This window comes from Cuculus canorus, unplaced genomic scaffold (assembly GCF_017976375.1).
Source record: "Cuculus canorus isolate bCucCan1 unplaced genomic scaffold, bCucCan1.pri scaffold_131_arrow_ctg1, whole genome shotgun sequence".
Lineage (NCBI taxonomy): Eukaryota > Metazoa > Chordata > Aves > Cuculiformes > Cuculidae > Cuculus > Cuculus canorus.
In genome coordinates, this window is record NW_026527770.1 from 11,739 (window position 1) to 33,693 (window position 21,955).

Here is a 21,955-nt window from a genome sequence, read left to right on the forward strand (position 1 = left end):
CTTCATTTGGACCCAAAAAAAATGGAATTGGGGGGTTGGGGGGGGGGGGGGCGGAACGTTTGGCGCCGGGTCGTGTTTGCCGGGAGGGGGGGAAGTGAAGAGTGGGGCACCACTTCCGGATGGGAGGGTTCCGGGGGAAGAGAGAGGAGGACGGGCACTTCCGGTGAGGGGAAAAAGGAGCGCGGGAGGACGAGGTGGGGAGGGCGGTGGGCCCGGGACTGAGATGGATGAGGGCAACGGGAGCGGTAATGGGGACATAGAGACCGGTAAAGAGATGGATGAGAGCACCGGGAGCGGTAATGGAGACACCGTGACCGGTAAAGAGATGGATGAGAGCACCGGGAGCGGTAATGGAGACACCGTGACCGGTAATGAGATGGATGAGAGCACCGGGAGCGGTAATGGAGACACAGAGACCGGTAATGAGATGGATGAGGGCATCGTGACCGCTAATGGAGACACCGGGCCCGGTAATGGGGACACCGAGACCGGTAAAGAGATGGATGAGAGCACCGGGACCGGTAATGGAGACATAGAGACCGGTAACGAGATGGATGAGGGCACCGGGAGCGGTAATGGAGACATAGAGACCGGTAACGAGATGGATGAGGGCACCGGGAGCGGTAATGGAGACACAGAGACCGGTAACGAGATGGATGAGGACATCGTGACCGCTAATGGAGACACCGTGACCGGTAATGAGATGGATGAGAGCACCGGGAGCGGTAATGGAGACACCGTGACCGGCACGAACGAGGACACCGGGGCCGGTAACGGGGACACCGGGACCGATCCGGTTTCGGATCCGGATGTGGAAACGCTGCCGCGGGGCGGATTCCGCTGTCGCCTCTGTCAGATCTCAGTCGCCAATCGTGAGTTTTGGGGGGGGGGGGGGTGGGGGGGGCACCGCCTGAAAGCGCTGAACCCGCGTTTACCGCCATTCTTTTTTCCCTCCTTTTTCTCCCTCCCTTTTCCCCCCTTTCTCCCTCCCTTTTCCCTCCCTTTTTCCCTCCCATTTTCCCCCCTTTCTCCCTCTCCTTTTCCCCCCTTTCTCCCTCCATTTCTCCTTCCTTTTTCCCCCCTTTCTCCCTCCCTTTTCCCCCCTTTCTCCCTCCCTTTTCCCCCCTTTCTCCCTCCCTTTTCCCCCCTTTCTCCCTCCCTTTCCCCCCTTTCTCCCTCCCTTTTCCCCCCCTTTCTCCCTCCCTTTTCCCCCCTTTCTCCCTCCCTTTTCCCCCCTTTCTCCCTCACCTTTTCCCTCCATTTTTCCCCCCTTTCTCCCTCACCTTTCCCCTCACCTTTCCCCTCACCTTTCCCCTCACCTTTCCCCTCACCTTTCCCCTCACCTTTCCCCTCACCTTTTCCCTCACCTTTTCCCTCACCTTTTCCCTCACCTTTTCCCTCACCTTTTCCCTCACCTTTTCCCTCACCTTTTCCCTCACCTTTTCCCTCACCTTTTCCCTCACCTTTTCCCTCACCTTTCCCCTCACCTTTCCCCTCACCTTTCCCCTCACCTTTCCCCTCACCTTTCCCCTCACCTTTCCCCTCACCTTTCCCCTCACCTTTCCCCTCACCTTTCCCCTCACCTTTCCCCTCACCTTTCCCCTCACCTTTTCCCTCACCTTTCCCCTCACCTTTCCCCTCACCTTTCCCCTCACCTTTCCCCTCACCTTTCCCCTCACCTTTCCCCTCACCTTTCCCCTCACCTTTCCCCTCACCTTTCCCCTCACCTTTCCCCTCACCTTTCCCCTCACCTTTCCCCTCACCTTTCCCCTCACCTTTCCCCTCACCTTTCCCCTCACCTTTCCCCTCACCTTTCCCCTCACCTTTCCCCTCACCTTTCCCCTCACCTTTCCCCTCCCTTTCCCCTCCCTTTCCCCCCTTTCTCCCTCACCTTTTCCCTCACCTCTTCCCCCTCTTCTCCCTCACCTTTTCCCCCCTTTCTCCCCCCATTTCTCCCTCCATTTCTCCTTCCTTTTTCCCCCCTTTCTTCCTTTCCTTTTCCCCCCTTTTCCCCTTTTTCCCTCACCTTCTCCCTCACCTTCTCCCTCACCTTCTCCCTCACCTTTCCCCTCACCTTTCCCCTCACCTTTTCCCTCCCTTTTCCCTCACCTTTTCCCTCCCTTTTCCCTCACCTTTTCCCTCCCTTTTTTCCTCCCCTTTTCCCTCACCTTTTCCCTCCATTTTCCCCCCTTTTCCCCCCTTTCCTCCCCTTTCTCCCTCTCCTTTTCCCCCCTTTCTCCCTCCATTTTCCCTCACCTTTTCCCTCACCTTTTCCCTCACCTTTTCCCTCACCTTTTCCCTCACCTTTTCCCTCACCTTTTCCCTCACCTTTTCCCTCACCTTTTCCCTCACCTTTTCCCTCACCTTTTCCCTCACCTTTTCCCTCACCTTTTCCCTCACCTTTTCCCTCACCTTTTCCCTCACCTTTTCCCTCACCTTTTCCCTCACCTTTTCCCTCACCTTTTCCCTCACCTTTTCCCTCACCTTTTCCCTCACCTTTTCCCTCACCTTTTCCCTCACCTTTTCCCTCACCTTTTCCCTCACCTTTTCCCTCACCTTTTCCCTCACCTTTCCCCTCACCTTTCCCCTCACCTTTCCCCTCACCTTTCCCCTCACCTTTCCCCTCACCTTTCCCCTCACCTTTTCCCTCCCTCCCTTTTCCCTCCCTCCATTTCCCCCCCTTTCTCCCTCCATTTTCCCCCCCTTTCTCCCTCCATTTTCCCCCCCTTTCTCCCTCCATTTTCCCCCCCTTTCTCCCTCCATTTTCCCCCCCTTTCTCCCTCCATTTTCCCCCCCTTTCTCCCTCCATTTTCCCCCCCTTTCTCCCTCCATTTCCCCCCTTTCTCCCTCCATTTTCCCCCCTTTCTCCCTCCATTTTCCCCCCCTTTCTCCCTCCATTTTCCCCCCCTTTCTCCCTCCATTTTCCCCCCCTTTCTCCCTCCCTTTCCCCCCCTTTCTCCCTCCATTTTCCCCCCCTTTCTCCCTCCATTTTTCCCTCCATTTTTCCCCCCTTTCTCCCTCCATTTTTCCCTCCCTTTCCCCCCCTTTCTTCCTCACCTTTTCCCCTCCTTTTCCCCCCCTTTTTCCCCCCCTTTCCCCCCCTTTTTCCCCCCCCAGCTCCGAGCTTGGCCTCCCACCTCCGGGGCCGGAAGCACGGACGGCTCCGGCTCCTCCGTGCGGATCGTCGGGCGCAGGAGCAGCGCAGCCTCTTCGTCAGCGGCTTCGCCCGCGGCACCTCCGGAGCGGAGCTCTCCCGTCACTTCGAGGCCTACGGAGCCGTGGCAGCCGTGGTGATGGATAAGGAGAAGGTGAGAAAACACTGGGAAAAGTTGGGAAGAGAACCGTGGGAACCCTTCCTCCTGGTGGTCTTCACCCCAACGTCAACGTCTCTTCCAACCCAACCGCTTCCATGGTTGGAAGAGGTCTCAAAGCCCATCCGGTGACGCTTCCCACGGGATCCGCTCGCTCCGAACCTCATCCAACTTGGCCTTCAACACCTCCAGGGATGGAGGAGCCGCTCTTTGGAGCCGCCCTTCCTCATCCAGGTCCACTTCGAACCATGGAGTCTTCTCCTCTCCGGGCTGAACGTCCTCAACTCTCCCAGCCTGGCCCCGGAGCCGAGGTTCTCCAGCCCTCGGATCATCTCCGTGGGGTTCCTCTGGACCCATTCCAACCCTTCCATCTCCTTCTTAAGTTGGAGATTCCAGACCTGGATGCAGGACTCCAAGTTGGGTCTCACCAGAGCGGAACAGAGGAGGAGAAACATCTCCTCGCCGTGGTGGATGTGGCCCAGAACACAGTTGGTGTCTCGTGTGGAGCTTCTTCTCCACCAACACCTCCACTCCTCCACTTCCGAGCTGCTCCCGATCCCCTCATCCCTCAACCTGGATTGAATCCAGGTTGTCCTGACCCCACCTGGAGAAGACCTCGGCCTTCTTGAACCTCACGAGGAACCGTGACGCGTCCCTTGTCCTCCTCTCAGGGCGCTTACGCCATCGTAGAACTTCAGGAGCCTTCAGGCCGAGAACGAGCGCTGGCGGAGCCTCAACACCACCTCAACGGCCACCGACTCCGCGTCCGACCTCGCGAGGAGAAGACCTTCGCCTACGGAACGCCGGGACGCGGCCCTCGCCGTGAGCCGCTGGCGTCGCGGAGCCTGGAGACGGCGCTTTGTCAGGCGGCGGATGTGAGTTGAGGGGCTCCATCCTGAGGGTTCTCCTGAGGGATTCGGGGCCTTCTCGAGGATCCCAATGTCCTCCTGAGGGTTTTTGAGATCCTCTTCCAGGGGTTTCTGGTGGTTTTGAGGTTCTTCTGGGCTTTTTGAGGTGGCCCTGAGGGTTTTGGGGGTGGTCCTGGGGGGTTTGGAAGAGGTTCTTGGAGCTCTTCTTGGTGTTTGGAGGGTCTCGAGGTCCTCCTGAGAGTTTGGAGGGGTCCCTTCAGGCTCTTTTGGAGGAGTTTTGTGGTCTCGATGTTCTCCTGAGGGTTTTTGAGGAGGTTCTCAGGGCTCTTCCTGGTGGTTTGGGGGCCTTTCCAGGGGTTTCTGGTGGTCTTGAGGTTCTTCTGGGCTTTTTGGGGTGGCCCTGAGGGTTTGGAAGAGGATCTTAGAGCTCTTCTAAGTGTTTGGAGGCTCTCGAGGTGCTCCTCAGAGTTTGGGGGTTCCCTTCAGGCTCTTTTGGAGGAGTTTTGGGGCCTCGATGTTCTCCTGAGGGTTTTTCAGGGGGTTCTCAGGGCTCTTCCTGGTGGTTTTGGGGCCTTTCCAGGGGTTTCTGGTGGTCTTGAGGTTCTTCTGGGCTTTTTGAGGTGGCCCTGAGGGTTTTTGGGGTGGTCCTGGGGGGTTTGGAAGAGGATCTTAGAGCTCTTCTTGGTGTTTGGAGGGTCTCGAGGTCCTCCTGAGAGTTTGGGGGTTCCCTTCAGGCTCTTTTGGAGGAGTTTTGGGGTCTCGATGTTCTCCTGAGGGTTTTTGAGGAGGTTCTCAGGGCTCTTCCTGGTGGGTTTTGGGGCCTTTCCAGGGGTTTCTGGTGGTCTTGAGGTTCTTCTGGGCTTTTTGGGGTGGTCCTGGGGGGTTTGGAAGAGGATCTTAGAGCTCTTCTTAGTGTTTGGAGGCTCTCGAGGTGCTCCTGAGAGTTTGGGGGTTCCCTTCAGGCTCTTTTGGAGGAGTTTTGGGGTCTCAATGTTCTCCTGAGGGTTTTTGAGGGGGTTCTCAGGGCTCTTCCAGGGGTTTCTGGTGGTCTTGAGGTTCTTCGGGGCTTTTTGGGGTGGCCCTGGGGGGTTTGGAAGAGGTTCTTAGAGCTCTTCTAAGTGTTTGGAGGCTCTCGAGGTGCTCCTGAGAGTTTGGGGGTTCCCTTCAGGCTCTTTTGGAGGAGTTTTGGGGTCTCAATGTTCTCCTGAGGGTTTTTGAGGAGGTTCTCAGGGCTCTTCCAGGGGTTTCTGGTGGTCTTGAGGTTCTTCGGGGCTTTTTGGGGTGGCCCTGAGGGTTTTTTGGGTGGTCCTGGAGGGTTTGGAAGAGGATCTTAGAGCTCTTCTAAGTGTTTGGAGGGTCTCGAGGTCCTCCTGAGAGTTTGGGTGTTCCCTCAGGCTCTTTTGGAGGAGTTTTGGGGTCTCAATGTTCTCCTGAGGGTTTTTGAGGGGGTTCTCAGGGCTCTTCCAGGGGTTTCTGGTGGTCTTGAGGTTCTTCTGGGCTTTTTGGGGGTGGTCCTGAGGGTTTGGAAGAGGATCTTGGAGCTCTTCTAAGTGTTTGGAGGGTCTCAAGGTCCTCCTGAGAGTTTGGGGGGGTCCCTTCAGGCTCTTTTGGAGGAGTTTTGGGGTCTCGATGTTCTCCTGAGGGTTTTTGAAGAGGTTCTCCGGGCTCTTCCTGATGATTTTGGGGCCTTTCGAGGGCTCTTCCAGAGGTTTCTGGTGGTCTTGAGGTTCTTCTGGGCTTTTTGGGGTGGTCCTGAGGGTTTTGGGGGTGGTCCTGGGGGGTTTGGAAGAGGTTCTTGGAGCTCTTCTTAGTGTTTGGAGGGTCTCGAGGTCCTCCTGAGAGTTTGGGGGGGTTCCCTTCAGGCTCTTTTGGAGGAGTTTTGGGGTCTCGATGTTCTCCTGAGGGTTTTTGAGGAGGTTCTCAGGGCTCTTCCTGGTGGTTTTGGGACCTTTCCAGGGGTTTCTGGTGGTCTTGAGGTTCTTCTGGGCTTTTTGGGGTGGCCCTGCGGGTTTGGGGGTGTCCTGGGGCTCCCCAGAACGCGGGTGACACGTGGGGCGCAGGTGGACGCGCAGATGGTGAAGGTGGTGGAGCTGCTGGAGCTGAGCGAGGGCGAGCGGCGCCTGCGGCACCTTCTGCTCGCGCTCTTCCAGGAGGTCTTCACTGAGTTCTTTCCCGGTGAGTCCCTTCCTTGCGGCCCTTCCGTGTGTCTCACGTCCTCGTGTCCGTCCCTCGTGTCCATCCCCCTTGTCCGTCCCCCGTGTCCATCCCTCATATCCATCCCCCGTGTCCGTCCCTCATATCCATCCCCTGTGTCATCCCCCGTGTCCGTCCCTCATATCCATCCCCCGTGTCCGTCCCTCATATCCGTCCCCCGTGTCATCCCCCCATCCATCCCTCATATCCGTCCCCCGTGTCATCCCCCGTGTCCATCCCTCATATCCATCCCCCGTGTCCGTCCCTCATATCCCTCCCCCGTGTCATTCCCCCGTGTCCATCCCTCATATCCGTCCCCCGTGTCCGTCCCCCGTGGTGTCCATCCCTCATATCCATCCCCCGTGTCCATCCCTCATATCCATCCCCCATATCCATCCCCCGTGGTGTCTGTCCCCCATGTCCATCCCCCGTGTCCATCCCTCATATCCATCCCCCGTGTCTGTCCCTCATATCCGTCCCCCGTGTCATCCCCCGTGTCCGTCCCTCATATCCATCCCCCGTGTCCGTCCCTCATATCCGTCCCCCGTGTCATCCCCCATGTCCATCCCTCATATCCATCCCCCATGTCATTCCCCGTGTCCATCCCTCATATCCATCCCCCGTGTCCGTCCCTCATATCCGTCCCCCGTGTCATCCCCCCGTGTCCGTCCCTCATATCCATCCCCCCTGTCCATCCCTCATATCCGTCCCCCGTGTCCGTCCCCCATGGTGTCCATCCCCCGTGGTGTCCGTCCCTCGTGTCCGTCCCCCATGTCCGTCCCCCGTGGTGTCCGTCCCTCATATCTGTCCCCTGTGTCTGTCCCCCGTGGTGTCCGTCCCTCATATCCATCCCCCGTGTCCGTCCCCCGTGTCCATCCCCCATGTCCGTCCCCCGTGTCCATCCCTCATATCCATCCCCCGTGTCCATCCCCCGTGTCCATCCCCTGTGTCATCCCCCATGGTGTCCGTCCCCCGTGTCATCCCTCATATGTGTCCCCTGTGGTGTCCGTTCCCCATATCCGTCCCCCGTGTCCGTCCCCATGGTGTCTGTCCCCCATGGTGTCCGTCCCTCATATCCATCCCCCGTGTCCATCCCTCATATCCATCCCCTGTGTCCATTCCTCATATCCGTCCCCTGTGTCCGTCCCTCATATCCATCCCCTGTGTCCGTCCCTCATATCCATCCCCCGTGTCCGTCCCCCATGTCCATCCCCTGTGTCCGTCCCTCATATCCATCCCCTGTGTCCGTCCCCCATGGTGTCCGTCCCCCCGTGTCCGTCCCCCATATCCATCCCCCACCTCCATCCCTGCGACGCTCTCTGTGCTTTCCCCCCCCCCCAGGCTGCTCCGTCGTTCCTTTCGGCTCCTCCGTCAACGGCTTTGACGCCCACGGCTGTGACCTCGACCTCTTCCTGGACCTGGAACCCACCAAATCCCTCCACGCTTCCGGCTCCGCCGACGATTCCATCCTGGGTGACATCGACCTGGCGGCGCCTCCGGAGCTTCTGGAATTGGTGGCCACCGTCCTGCGGCGCTGCGTTCCGGGCGTGCGCCGCGTCCGCGCCGTTCCCACCGCCAGGAGACCCGTGGTCAAGTTCTGCCACAAAGAGTCGGAGCTGGCAGGAGACATCTCCGTGGACAACAGGTCTGGGATCCAAAAATCCATGGAATGGGACGTCTGGGAGGGCTTTCTTGGTGCATTCCATCTTCTCCGTAGGCTGATGCTCCTCAACGCGACGTTCCTGATGTTCTCCTCCAACTTTGGGATCTAAAATCCTTGGGATGGGACTTCTGGGAGGGCTTTCTTGGTGCATTCCATCTTCTCCGTAGGCTGATGTTCCTCAACGCGACGTTCCTGGTGTTCTCCTCCAACTTTGGGATGGAAAATCCTTGGGATGGGACTTCTGGGAGGGCTTTCTTGGTGCGTTCCATCTTCTCCGTAGGCTGATGTTCCTCAACACAATGTTCCTGATGTGGTTCCTGACGTTCTCCTCCAACTTTGGGATCTAAAATCCATGGAATGGGACATCTGGGAGGGCTTTCTTGGTGCGTTCCATCTTCTCCGTAGGCTGATGTTCCTCAACGCGACGTTCCTGATGTTCTGCTCCAACTTTGGGATGGAAAATCCTTGGGATGAGACTTCTGGGAGGGCTTTCTTGGTGCATTCCATCTTCTCCGTAGGCTGATGTTCCTCAACGCGACGTTCCTGATGTTCTGCTCCAACTTTGGGATCTAAAATCCTTGGGATGGGACTTCTGGGAGGGCTTTCTTGACGCATTCCATCTTCTCCGTAGGCTGATGTTCCTCAACGCGACGTTCCTGGTGTTCTGCTCCAACTTTGGGATGGAAAATCCTTGGGATGGGACTTCTGGGAGGGCTTTCTTGGTGCATTCCATCTTCTCCGTAGGCTGATGTTCCTCAACGCGACGTTCCTGCTGTTCTGCTCCAACTTTGGGATCTAAAATCCTTGGGATGGACCTTCTGGGAGGGCTTTCTTGGTGCATTCCATCTTCTCCGTAGGCTGATGTTCCTCAACGCGACGTTCCTGAAGTTCTGCTCCAACTTTGGGATGGAAAATCCTTGGGATGGGACTTCTGGGAGGGCTTTCTTGGTGCATTCCATCTTCTCCGTAGGCTGATGCTCCTCAACGTGATGTTCCTGGTGTTCTGCTCCAACTTTGGGATCTAAAATCCTTGGGATGGGACTTCTGGGAGGGCTTTCTTGGTGCATTCCATCTTCTCCGTAGGCTGATGTTCCTCAACGCGATGTTCCTGCTGTTCTCCTCCAACTTTGGGATGGAAAATCCTTGGGATGGGACTTCTGGGAGGGCTTTCTTGGTGCATTCCATCTTCTCCGTAGGCTGATGTTCCTCAACGCAATGTTCCTGATGTGGTTCCTGGTGTTCTCCTCCAACTTTGGGATCTGAAATCCTTGGGATGGGACTTCTGGGAGGGCTTTCTTGGTGCATTCCATCTTCTCCGTAGGCTGATGTTCCTCAACGCGATGTTCCTGATGTTCTCCTCCAACTTTGGGATGGAAAATCCTTGGGATGGACCTTCTGGGAGGGCTTTCTTGACGCATTCCATCTTCTCCGTAGGCTGATGCTCCTCAACGCGACGTTCCTGATGTTCTCCTCCAACTTTGGGATCTAAAATCCTTGGGATGGGACTTCTGGGAGGGCTTTCTTGGTGCATTCCATCTTCTCCGTAGGCTGATGTTCCTCAACGCGACGTTCCTGGTGTTCTCCTCCAACTTTGGGATGGAAAATCCTTGGGATGGGACTTCTGGGAGGGCTTTCTTGGTGCGTTCCATCTTCTCCGTAGGCTGATGTTCCTCAACACAATGTTCCTGATGTGGTTCCTGACGTTCTCCTCCAACTTTGGGATCTAAAATCCATGGAATGGGACATCTGGGAGGGCTTTCTTGGTGCGTTCCATCTTCTCCGTAGGCTGATGCTCCTCAACGCGACGTTCCTGATGTTCTGCTCCAACTTTGGGATGGAAAATCCTTGGGATGAGACTTCTGGGAGGGCTTTCTTGGTGCATTCCATCTTCTCCGTAGGCTGATGTTCCTCAACGCGACGTTCCTGATGTTCTGCTCCAACTTTGGGATCTAAAATCCTTGGGATGGGACTTCTGGGAGGGCTTTCTTGACGCATTCCATCTTCTCCGTAGGCTGATGTTCCTCAACGCGACGTTCCTGGTGTTCTGCTCCAACTTTGGGATGGAAAATCCTTGGGATGGGACTTCTGGGAGGGCTTTCTTGGTGCATTCCATCTTCTCCGTAGGCTGATGTTCCTCAACGCGACGTTCCTGCTGTTCTGCTCCAACTTTGGGATCTAAAATCCTTGGGATGGACCTTCTGGGAGGGCTTTCTTGGTGCATTCCATCTTCTCCGTAGGCTGATGTTCCTCAACGCGACGTTCCTGAAGTTCTGCTCCAACTTTGGGATGGAAAATCCTTGGGATGGGACTTCTGGGAGGGCTTTCTTGGTGCATTCCATCTTCTCCGTAGGCTGATGCTCCTCAACGTGATGTTCCTGATGTTCTGCTCCAACTTTGGGATCTAAAATCCTTGGGATGGGACTTCTGGGAGGGCTTTCTTGGTGCATTCCATCTTCTCCGTAGGCTGATGTTCCTCAACGCGATGTTCCTGATGTTCTCCTCCAACTTTGGGATGGAAAATCCTTGGGATGGGACTTCTGGGAGGGCTTTCTTGGTGCATTCCATCTTCTCCGTAGGCTGATGTTCCTCAACGCAATGTTCCTGATGTGGTTCCTGGTGTTCTCCTCCAACTTTGGGATCTGAAATCCTTGGGATGGGACTTCTGGGAGGGCTTTCTTGGTGCATTCCATCTTCTCCGTAGGCTGATGTTCCTCAACGCGATGTTTCTGATGTTCTCCTCCAACTTTGGGATGGAAAATCCTTGGGATGGACCTTCTGGGAGGGCTTTCTTGACGCATTCCATCTTCTCCGTAGGCCGATGCTCCTCAACGCGATGTTCCTGGTGTTCTGCTCCAACTTTGGGATCTAAAATCCTTGGGATGGGACTTCTGGGAGGGCTTTCTTGACGCATTCCATCTTCTCCGTAGGCTGATGTTCCTCAACGCGACGTTCCTGATGTGGTTCCTGGCGTTCTCCTCCAACTTTGGGATGGAAAATCCTTGGGATGGGACTTCTGGGAGGGCTTTCTTGGTGCATTCCATCTTCTCCGTAGGCCGATGCTCCTCAACGCGACGTTCCTGATGTTCTCCTCCAACTTTGGGATGGAAAATCCCTGGAATGGGACTTCTGGGAGGGCTTTCTTGGTGCATTCCATCTTCTCCGTAGGCCGATGTTCCTCAACGCAATGTTCCTGATGTTCTGCTCCAACTTTGGGATCTAAAATCCTTGGGATGGGACATCTGGGAGGGCTTTCTTGGTGTATTCCATCTTCTCCGTAGGCCGATGCTCCTCAACGCGACGTTCCTGGTGTTCTGCTCCAACTTTGGGATGGAAAATCCTTGGGATGGGACTTCTGGGAGGGCTTTCTTCACGCATTCCATCTTCTCCGTAGGCTGATGTTCCTCAACGCGACGTTCCTGGTGTTCTGCTCCAACTTTGGGACGGAAAATCCTTGGGATGGGACTTCTGGGAGGGCTTTCTTGGTGCATTCCATCTTCTCCGTAGGCTGATGTTCCTCAACGCGACGTTCCTGATGTTCTCCTCCAACTTTGGGATGCGAAATCCTTGGGATGGGACTTCTGGGAGGGCTTTCTTGGTGCATTCCATCTTCTCCGTAGGCTGATGTTCCTCAACGTGACGTTCCTGATGTTCTGCTCCATCTTTGGGATGGAAAATCCCTGGAATGGGACTTCTGGGAGGGCTTTCTTGGTGCATTCCATCTTCTCCGTAGGCTGATGCTCCTCAACGTGACGTTCCTGGTGTTCTGCTCCAACTTTGGGATCTAAAATCCTTGGGATGGACCTTCTGGGAGGGCTTTCTTGATGCATTCCATCTTCTCCGTAGGCTGATGCTCCTCAACGCGATGTTCCTGATGTGGTTCCTGATGTTCTGCTCCAACTTTGGGATGGAAAATCCTTGGGATGGGACTTCTGGGAGGGCTTTCTTGGTGTATTCCATCTTCTCCGTAGGCCGATGTTCCTCAACGCGACGTTCCTGGTGTTCTGCTCCAACTTTGGGATCTAAAATCCTTGGGATGGACCTTCTGGGAGGGCTTTCTTGGTGCGTTCCATCTTCTCCGTAGGCTGATGTTCCTCAACGCGACGTTCCTGGTGTTCTGCTCCAACTTTGGGATGGAAAATCCTTGGAATGGGACTTCTGGGAGGGCTTTCTTGGTGCATTCCATCTTCTCCGTAGGCTGATGTTCCTCAACGCGATGTTCCTGGTGTTCTCCTCCCTCTTTGGGATGGAAAATCCTTGGGATGGACCTTCTGGGAGGGCTTTCTTGGTGCATTCCATCTTCTCCGTAGGCCGATGCTCCTCAACGCGACGTTCCTGATGTTCTGCTCCAACTTTGGGATCTAAAATCCTTGGGATGGGACTTCTGGGAGGGCTTTCTTGGTGCATTCCATCTTCTCCGTAGGCCGATGCTCCTCAACGCGATGTTCCTGATGTTCTGCTCCAACTTTGGGATGGAAAATCCTTGGGATGGGACTTCTGGGAGGGCTTTCTTGGCGCATTCCATCTTCTCCGTAGGCTGATGTTCCTCAACACGATGTTCCTGGTGTTCTCCTCGCTTTTTGGGATGCAAAAATCCATGGAATGGGACGTCTGGGAGGGCTTTCTTGGTGCATTCCATCTTCTCCGTAGGCTGATGTTCCTCAACGCGACGTTCCTGATGTGGTTCCTGGTGTTCTGCTCCAACTTTGGGATGGAAAATCCTTGGGATGGGACTTCTGGGAGGGCTTTCTTGGCGCATTCCATCTTCTCCGTAGGCTGATGTTCCTCAACGCGACGTTCCTGGTGTTCTCCTCCCTCTTTGGGATGGAAAATCCTTGGGATGGGACTTCTGGGAGGGCTTTCTTGGTTCATTCCATCTTCTCCGTAGGCTGATGCTCCTCAACGCGACGTTCCTGGTGTTCTGCTCCAACTTTAGGATGGAAAATCCTTGGAATGGGACTTCTGGGAGGGCTTTCTTGGTGCATTCCATCTTCTCCGTAGGCCGATGCTCCTCAACGCGACGTTCCTGATGTTCTGCTCCAACTTTGGGATGGAAAATCCTTGGGATGGGACTTCTGGGAGGGCTTTCTTGGTGCATTCCATCTTCTCCGTAGGCCGATGCTCCTCAACGCGACGTTCCTGATGCGGTTCCTGACGTTCTCCTCCAACTTTAGGATACCAAATCCTTGGGCTGAAGCTCCAGGGCCGGTTTTCCCGCCTCTTCCCGCTTTTCCGACGCCTCTTCCCGCTGTCTCCGCAGGTTGGCTCTGCTCAACACCCGCTTCCTCCGGCTCTGCGCGGCGGCGGACGAGCGCGTGCGGCCTTTGGTGTACGCCGTGCGCCTCTGGGCCAAACGCCAGGGCCTGGCGGGTAAGGCCGCGCTCCGGATTCCCTCCTCATTCCCTCCGCGGCTTCGATCCATCCCCTAATTCCTTATTTTTCCCCCCCTTTTCCAGGGAATCCGTCGGGAAGCGGCGCTCTCCTCAACAATTACGCTCTGACGCTCCTCGTCCTCTTCTTCCTGCAGACGCGCACTCCCCCCGTGCTGCCCGGCGTCCACGGCCTGCGCCGCTCCGCAGGTGCCGTCCGTCTGTCCTTCCGGCCCTCTGTCCGTCTGTCCTTCCAGCCCCTCTGTCCGTCTGTCCTTCCGGCCCTCTCTCCGGCCCCTCTGTCCGTCTGTCCTTCCGGCCCTCTCTCCCTCCCCTCTGTCCGTCTGTCCTTCCGGCCCTCTCTCCGTCCCCTCTGTCCGTCTGTCCTTCCGGCCCTCTCTCCCTCCCCTCTGTCCGTCTGTCCTTCCGGCCCTCTCTCCGTCCCCTCTGTCCGTCTGTCCTTCCGGCCCTCTCTCCGGCCCCTCTGTCCGTCTGTCCTTCCGTCCCCTCTGTCTGTCTGTCCTTCCGGCCCTCTCTCCGTCCCCTCTGTCCGTCTGTCCTTCCGTCCCCTCTGTCCGTCTGTCCTTCCGGCCCTCTCTCCGGCCCCTCTGTCCATCTGTCCTTCCGGCCCTCTCTCCGTCCCCTCTGTCCGTCTGTCCTTCCGGCCCTCTCTCCGGCCCCTCTGTCCCTCTGTCCTTCCGGCCCTCTCTCCATCCCCTCTGTCCGTCTGTCCTTCCGGCCCTCTCTCCGTCCCCTCTGTCCGTCTGTCCTTCCGGCCCTCTCTCCGGCCCCTCTGTCCCTCTGTCCTTCCGGCCCCTCTGTCCATCTGTCCTTCCATCCCTTTCTCCGTCCGTCCGTCCTTCCCTCTGTCCCTTCCTCTCCGTCCGTCCGTCCTTCCATCCCTTTCTCCGTCCGTCCGTCCGTCCTTCCCGGCCGCTCTCAACGATGGTTTCCTCTTCAGGGGATGAGGATTGCGCCGAAGTCGAGGGATGGAATCGTTCCTTCTCCGACGCCGCATCCGCACCGGAACGCAGCGCCAACACCCAACGGCCCTGTGAGTGCCGGAGGGATTCCCGGGATCCGGGGAGGGATTCCCAGGATCCAGAGGGGGTTCCTGAGGGATTCCCGGGATCCGGGAGGGGTTCCTGAGGGATTCCCGGGATCCAGGGGGCGTTCCTGAGGGATTCCCGGGATCCGGGGAGGGGTTCCTGAGGGATTCCCGGGATCCGGGGAGGCGTTCCTGAGGGATTCCCGGGATCTCAAGGGGGTTCCTGAGGGATTCCCGGGATCCGGGAGGGGTTCCTGAGGGATTCCCGGGATCTCAAGGGGGTTCCTGAGGGATTCCCGGGATCCGTGAGGGATTCCTGGGAACCCGGGGGGGGGTTCCGGAGGGATTCCCGGGATCCGGGGGGGTTCCTGAGGGATTCCCGGGATCCAGGGGGGGTCCTGAGGGATTCCCGGGATCCGGGGGGAGTTCCTGAGGGATTCCCGGGATCGGGGGGGGTTCCTGAGGGATTCCCGGGATCCAGGGGGGGTTCCTCAGGGATTCCCAGGATCTCAGGGGGGGTTCCTGAGGGATTCCCGGGATCTCAAGGGGGTTCCTGAGGGATTCCCGGGATCCGTGAGGGATTCCTGGGAACCCGGGGGGGGGTTCCTGAGGGATTCCCGGGATCCAGGGGGGGTTCCTGAGGGATTCCCGGGATCCGGGGAGTGGTTCCGGAGGGATTCCCGGGATCTGGGGGGCGTTCCTGAGGGATTCCTGGGATCCAGAGGGGTTCCTGAGGGATTCCTGGGATCCGGGGGGCGTTCCTGAGGGATTCCCGGGATCCGGGGGGGGTTCCTGAGGGATTCCCAGGATCCAGGAGGGGGGTCCTGAGGGATTCCCGGGATCCGGGGAGGGTTCCTGAGGGATTCCTGGGATCTCAGGGGTTGTTCCTGGGATCTCAGGGGGTTTCCTGGGATCAAGGGGGTTCCTGGGATCCGAGGGAGTTCCTGGGATCCAAAGGGGTTTCCTGGGATCTCAGGAGGATTCATGGGATCCAAAGGAGTTCTTGGGATCCGAGGGGGTTCCTGGGATCTCAGGAGGGTTCCTGGGATCTGAGGGGGTTCCAGGGATCCCAGGTGGGATTTTCTGGGATCGAGGGGGTTCCTGGGATCTGTGGAGGATTCCTGGGATCCAGGGCAGGGGATTCCTGGGATTTGGGGGCGGATTCTGGGATCCAAGGGCATTCCTGGGCTCCGGGAGATTCCCGGAATCCCAGCGCTGCCCTCACCTCTCTCTCCCCCTCAGCGTCGCTCTTGGCTGACTTCTTCCATACCTTTGGGGATTTCGATTTCCCGGGAATGCTGATCTCGCTGCGGGAGGGCCGAGCTCTGCCGCTTCCCGCTCTTCCGGAATCTTTCCGGGAGCTGAAGTTGGGAGCCTTCAACCTCCAGGATCCCTTCGAGCTGAGCCACAACGTGGCGGCCAACGTCAACGCCAGGACCGCCTCGCGCTTCCAACGCTGCTGCCGCGACGCCGCCAAGTATTCCCGCAGCCTGCAGTTCCGGCGGAAATCCGGGAAAGGACGGATCTGGGGGATCACGAGGCTTTTCCAGCCGGGAGCTGTGGAGCCAGGAGCGGCCGGAGCCGGTGCTTTCCTCATCTCAATCCCTGTGGATCCCGGCCTTGTTGGCTCCGAGCGTCCCGGTCTTTGCTCCGAGCGTTCCGGCGTTGGCTCCGAGCATCCCGGTGTTGACTCCGATCATCCCAGTGTTGGCTCCGATCATCCCGGTGTTGGCTCCGAGCATCCCGGTGTTGACTCCGAGCATCCCGGCGTTGGCTCCGAGCATCCCGGTCTTTGCTCCGAGCATTCCGGCGTTGGCTCCGAGCATCCCGGTGTTGACTCCGATCATCCCAGTGTTGGCTCCGATCATCCCGGTGTTGGCTCCGAGCATCCCGGTGTTGACTCCGAGCATCCCGGCGTTGGCTCCGAGCATCCCGGTCTTTGCTCCGAGCATCCCGGCGTTGGCTCCGATCATCCCGGTGTTGACTCCGAGCGTCCCGGTCTTTGCTCCGAGCATCCCAGCGTTGGCTCCGAGCATCCCGGCGTTGGCTCCGAGCATCCCGGCGTTGGCTCCGAGCGTCCCGGCGTTGGCTCCGAGCATCCCGGTCTTGGCTCCGAGCATCCCGGCGTTGGCTCCGAGCATCCCGGCGTTGGCTCCGAGCATCCCGGCGTTGGCTCCGAGCGTCCCGGTGTTGACTCCGAGCATTCCGGCATTGGCTCCGAGCATTCCAGTCTTGGCTCCGAGCATCCCGGTCTTTGCTCCGAGCGTCCCGGCGTTGGCTCCGAGCGTCCCGGCGTTGACTCCGAGCATCCCGGCGTTGGCTCCGAGCATCCCGGTCTTTGCTCCGCTCATCCCGGCGTTGTCTCCGAGCATTCCGGCGTTTCCCGCATCCCGTGGTTCCGGAACGCCTGCTCCGCCATCGCCTTCGTCCTAAAGGATATCCTGAAATGCGTCTTTGCCGGGAAGCCGCCATCTCCCAGCGAGGAATCCGTTCTCCTGGAAGACTCGGAAGCATCCGAGTTACTCCGTACGGAAGCGGAGACTCCTCCGACTCCGGGCTCCAAGCGTTGCCGACCGGAAACTCCAAACACCTCAACGCTTCCAGGTGGGAAAAGACCACGGATGAGCATCTCCGAAGAGACGGCAAACTGGGAATGCGCCGTCTGGCACCGCGTCTGGACGGGACGCCGCCGCTTCCGACGGCAACTCCGGCACCGAACCGGCTCCGACGGCAACGCCAATCCCTTGGATCTGGAACAGAAAGTATCGGAAACCATTATCCGTCAGGAAGGCACCGAACGGCCTCCGGAACCGCTGCTCCGCTTCCGAGCCAACGCCCGATCCGTGCGCCGGGAGACGCGGGTGCTGCTGCGTTTGATTCCCGCCTCTCCCGGACCGCTTTTCCAGGAGTTTTTCCATTTCCTACGGAATTTCTTGCCGGCCGCGGTGCGACAGCGCCTGGAACGGGATTTGCCGGAGCCGCTGAGGGCCGGGATGGGATTTCTCCCTCCTGGGATTGATTTGAAGTAAAAGGTTTATTTTGGAGCCGTTTTCCTTGGATTTTCCATGGGGAAAACGCATCCAGGTGGGAATTTAGAGGGAAAGAAAAGGAAACCTTCAGCGCTTCGGCGTCGTCCCATCCGGGGAAGGGGGTTTTTATTCCAACGGTTGGGATCGGAGTATCCCGAGCGTAGACGGGAATTGGATCTGGGATCCCGGTTGGATCGCAGTTGGAATTCCAAAGGGTTTGCCTTTAAAGCAGGGAATGATCTCGGATCAAAAAAGAGGAGGGGGGGGGAAGAAAAAGATGGGAAGAGGGGGATCCGGGGGGGAAATAAGTAGGGAATGGGAGGGAGAAAGGATTTAGGGGGAGCAGAAGGGAGCTGGGAGATTCCCGGGATTCAGAGAGGCTTCCTGGGGATCTGGGGGGGTTCCTGGGATCCGGGGGGGTTCTGGGATCCAGGGGGGGGTTCTGGGATCCAGGGGGGGTTCCTGGGATTCGGGGGGTTCCTGGGATCCAGAGGGGTTCCTGGGATCCAGGGGTTTCCTGGGATCTGGGGGATTCCTGGGATCTAAGGGGGTTCCTGGGGATCAGGGGGGGTTCCTGGGATCCAGGGGGGTTCCTGGGATCTGAGGGGTTCCTGGGATCCAGGGGGGAGGTCCTGGGGATCCGAGGGGGTTCCTGGGATCCAGGGGGGAGTTCCTGGGGATGCGGGGGATTCCTGGGATCCAGGGGAGTTCCTGGGGATCTGGGGGTTTCCTGAGGATCTGGGGGATCCGGGGGGGTTCCTGGGATCCCCGACAGCAGGGATTTAGGGGTGCAGAAGGGATTGGGGGCGACAGAAGGCGATTTAGGGGTGACCCGGGCGCCCAGCAGTGACCTCTGGCGGGGGCGTGGTCAACGCGGCGAGAGGCGTGGCTATGCAAACGAGGCACGACGTAATATACCTCATGTAGAAGGGCGTGGTTATGCAGATTAACACGGATGTGGGCCTGGTGCGTGAAAGGCGGAGCGAGCGCCTGGCGGGACGCGCTCGGAGGGCGTGATTATGCAAATTAAAACGCGCCGAAGCCGCGGCTTTCAGCACTCCCAAACCGGGGGGGGGGGGGGGTTTCCGGTTTTTCGGGGGCGACGGTTGAGAACCGGTGCGGGATCGTGCGGGGAAAGAGCGGGGAACGCAGGGAAGGGGAGCGCAGGGAAGGGCGAGCGGGATCACCGTGACTTAAAAGCGAGTGGGGAGCGGTGGGGAGCGTCGCGGCGACAGTGAGGGTTATCGCTTCTCGGCCTTTTGGCTAAGATCAAGTGTAGTATCTGTTCTTATCAGTTTAATATCTGATACGTCCTCGATGAGAGGACTTTATATTAAACGGATTTTTGGGTTTGGGAGTTGGATTCGGAGCTTGCTCCCTCCGCTCCGCGCATCGTCCCGGTATTGCAGTGCTTCCGGGTACGGTGCACCCCCCTCCGGGGAACTTTCACGGTAAAAGATAGAGCTGAGCTGATTTTAACTCGGGAGTCGCACTCCGCCGCCGCGTTCTCGTCTCTATTCCGTTTCACTCCGCTTCCTCCTTCGCTCCCTGAGGCGCTCCCGCGCTCCTCAGTGCTTCCAAGATGGCTCCTGGAAGGATCCTACCGTGTCCTAAAGGGGTGTCCTGATGGGTACTGATGTGCCCCAGAGAGGTTCTGGGGGAGCCCAGAGTAGTCCGGGAGGGACCTCTCGAGAGATCCCGAAGGTTCCAGAAGGGTCCTGGGGGGTGGTCCCTCGAAGGATCCCGAAGGTTCCAGAAGGGTCCTGGGGGGGTCCCTCGAGGGATCCCGAAGGTTCCAGAAGGGTCCTGGGGGGGTTCCCTCGAGGGATCCCGAAGGTTCTAGAAGGGTCCTGGGGGGGTTCCCTCGAGGGATCCCGAAGGTTCCAGAAGGGTCCTGGGGGGGGTCCCTCGAGGGATCCCGAAGGTTCTAGAAGGGTCCTGGGGGGGGGGGTCCCTCGAGGGATCCCAAAGGTTCCAGAAGGGTCCTGGGGGGGGCTCCCTTGAGGGATCCCGAAGGTTCTAGAAGGGTCCTGGGGGGGGTCCCTCGAGGGATCCCGAAGGTTCTAGAAGGGTCCTGGGGGGGGCTCCCTTGAGGGATCCCGAAGGTTCCAGAAGGGTCCTGGGGGGGTCCCTCGAGGGATCCCGAAGGTTCCAGAAGGGTCCTGGGGGGGTTCCCTCGAGGGATCCCGAAGGTTCTAGAAGGGTCCTGGGGGGGCTCCCTCGAGGGATCCCGAAGGTTCCAGAAGGGTCCTGGGGGGGGTCCCTTGAGGGATCCCGAAGGTTCCAGAAGGGTCCTGGGGGGGTTCCCTCGAGGGATCCCGAAGGTTCTAGAAGGGTCCTGGGGGGGGTCCCTCGAGGGATCCCGAAGGTTCTAGAAGGGTCCTGGGGGGGGGGTCGCTCGAGGGATCCCGAAGGTTCTAGAAGGGTCCTGGGGGGGGGGGGTCCCTCGAGGGATCCCGAAGGTTCTAGAAGGGTCCTGGGGGGGGTCCCTCGAGGGATCCCAAAGGTTCTAGAAGGGTCCTGGGGGGGTCCCTCGAGGGATCCTGCAGCCTTTATAGAGGGGTTCCGGTGGGGGTATATGGGGAATGGCTGATGGGCTCTGGAGGGGTTCTGGAGGGGCCTCGAGTGCACCAGGGGTCCCTCTGGGGATTCTTGCGGGGGGTCTTGAGGGGCCCTCAGAGGTCCTAAAGGGATTCTGGAGGTTCCGGAAGGGTCTTGGGGGGTCCTAAAGGGATCCTGGAGGTTCCGGAAGGGTCTCGGGGGGTCCTAAAGGGATCCTGGGGGGCCCTAAATGGATCCTGGGGAGGGTATAGAGGGGTCCTGGGGATCCCCAGATAGGACTTGGGGGGCTCCAGAGGGGTCTTGGGGGGCTCCAGAGGAGGTCTGGTGGTCCTAAACAGTCCTCCGTGTCCCTAAAGGGGTCCTGGGGGTCTCTAGAGGGGCTCTGGGGGCCCTAAAGGAGTCCTGTGGACCCCCCTGAAGAGGTCCTGAGGGTCCCAGAGAGATCCCAGGGGTCCCTGGAAGGGTCCTCGGGTTCTGGAGAGGTCGTGAGGGGCCCCAGTGGAGTCCTGGGGGGCTCGAGAGGGGTCCGGGGTAGGACTTGGGGAGTCCAGGGGGGCTCTAAGAGGGGTCCTTGGGTTCAAGAAGGGTCTTGGGGTTTTCCTAATGGAGTCCTGGGGGTCCCTAGCGGGGTCCTGGGGGTCCTAGAGAGCTCTAGAGTGGCTCTGGGGGTCCCTAAAGGGGTCCTGGGGGGCTCTAGAGGGGGTGTTGGTGGTCCTGGAAAGTCCTCTGTGTCCCTAAAGGGGTCTTGGGGGGTCCCTATAGAGATCCTGGGGTTCCGTGGAGGCGTCGTCGTGTTGTAGAGAGGCGGTGAAGGGTCCCCGTAAGGGGCGGTGTTATGCAAATGAGACACTGGGCGCGCGCGCAGAGGCTGCTGGGAGCGCGATCGCGAGTCGCCGTGAGTTGAGAGCGAGTGGGGAGCGGTGGGGAGCGGCACGGCGACAGTGAGTGTTATCGCTTCTCGGCCTTTTGGCTAAGATCAAGTGTAGTATCTGTTCTTATCAGTTTAATATCTGATACGTCCTCGATGAGAGGACTTTATATTAAACGGATTTTTGGGTTTGGGAGTTGGATTCGGAGCTTGCTCCCTCCGCTCCGCGCATCGTCCCGGTATTGCAGTGCTTCCGGGTACGGTGCACCCCCTCACGGGGACCTTTAATGGTAAAAGATAGAGCTGAGCTGATATTAATCGCACCTTTTCGTATTATTCGTTTCTTTCTCTGTGCCGTTTCTTCTCTTTCCTTCTCCGCTTTCTCTCTCGCGGCTCCGCCGATCCCGCGGTTCTCTCTCCGCGCCCGCTCAGTGCCCTTCGTCCTCCTCGCCCCCTTCTTCTCGCTTTGTCCTTCCCTCGTCGCTTCCTTCTATTCGTTTTCCTCCTTCTCTTCCTTTTCCTCTTCGCGCACCCCTTTCTCTTTTGCCTCTTCTTCCCCTCCTTCTCCCCCTTTTCCTTCCCTTCCTCTTGTTCCTCCTCCTCCTCTTCCCCTTCTCCTTCCTTTCCTCCTCCCCCTTCTCCTTCCTTTCCTCCTCCTCTTCCCCTTCTCCCTCCTTTCCTCCTCCTCTTTCCCCTTCTCCTTCCTTTCCTCCTTTCTCCTTCCTTTCCTTCTCCTCTTCCCCCTTCTCCTTCCTTTCCTCCTCCTCTTCCCCCTTTCTCCTTCTTTTCCTCTTCCCCTTCTCCCTCCTTTCCTTTTCTCCTTCTCCCTCCTTTCCTCTTCCCCTTCTCCCTCCTTTCCTCTTCTCCTTCTCCCTCCTTTCCTCTTCCCCTTCTCCTTCCTTTCCTCCTCTTCTTCCCCTTCTCCTTCCTTTCCTCCTCCTCTTCCCATTTCTCCTTCCTTCCTTCCCTCCTCTTCCCCTTCTCCTTCCTTCCCTCCTCCTCTTCCCCTTCTCCTTCCTTCCCTCCTCTTCTTCCCCTTCCCCTTC

The 21,955-nt window shown here is 58.4% G+C and overlaps 1 protein-coding gene and 2 non-coding genes across 3 annotated transcripts; all 3 read left to right on the forward strand.

Moving 5' to 3' along the window:
- The first annotated feature begins 611 nt into the window (after positions 1 to 611).
- On the forward strand, positions 612 to 17,563 carry TUT1 (terminal uridylyl transferase 1, U6 snRNA-specific). Its single transcript, XM_054055607.1, has 9 exons — positions 612 to 872; positions 3,118 to 3,308; positions 3,983 to 4,186; positions 5,992 to 6,355; positions 7,715 to 8,018; positions 13,294 to 13,403; positions 13,490 to 13,612; positions 14,364 to 14,456; positions 15,693 to 17,563. Exons 1-9 carry the CDS (start codon positions 653 to 655, stop codon positions 17,477 to 17,479), a joined length of 3,396 nt encoding a protein of 1,131 aa, XP_053911582.1. The 5' UTR covers positions 612 to 652; the 3' UTR covers positions 17,480 to 17,563.
- Positions 17,564 to 18,722: 1,159 nt separating this feature from the next.
- Positions 18,723 to 18,913, forward strand: LOC128850640 (U2 spliceosomal RNA). Its single transcript, XR_008448029.1, has one exon. It is a non-coding gene; the product is annotated as a U2 spliceosomal RNA (small nuclear RNA).
- A 2,078-nt stretch (positions 18,914 to 20,991) lies between these two features.
- Positions 20,992 to 21,182, forward strand: LOC128850638 (U2 spliceosomal RNA). The gene has a single exon (XR_008448028.1). It is a non-coding gene; the product is annotated as a U2 spliceosomal RNA (small nuclear RNA).
- Positions 21,183 to 21,955: the final 773 nt, after the last annotated feature.

Coding starts and splice junctions, on each gene's coding strand:
- TUT1 (XM_054055607.1), top strand. CDS start 653: ATGGATGAGGACATCGTGACCGCTAATGGAGACACCGTGACCGGTAAT. Junction 873..3,117: donor TCAGATCTCAGTCGCCAATC/GTGAGTTTTGGG, acceptor TTCCCCCCCCAG/CTCCGAGCTTGGCCTCCCAC. Junction 13,613..14,363: donor CGGCCTGCGCCGCTCCGCAG/GTGCCGTCCGTC, acceptor TTTCCTCTTCAG/GGGATGAGGATTGCGCCGAA.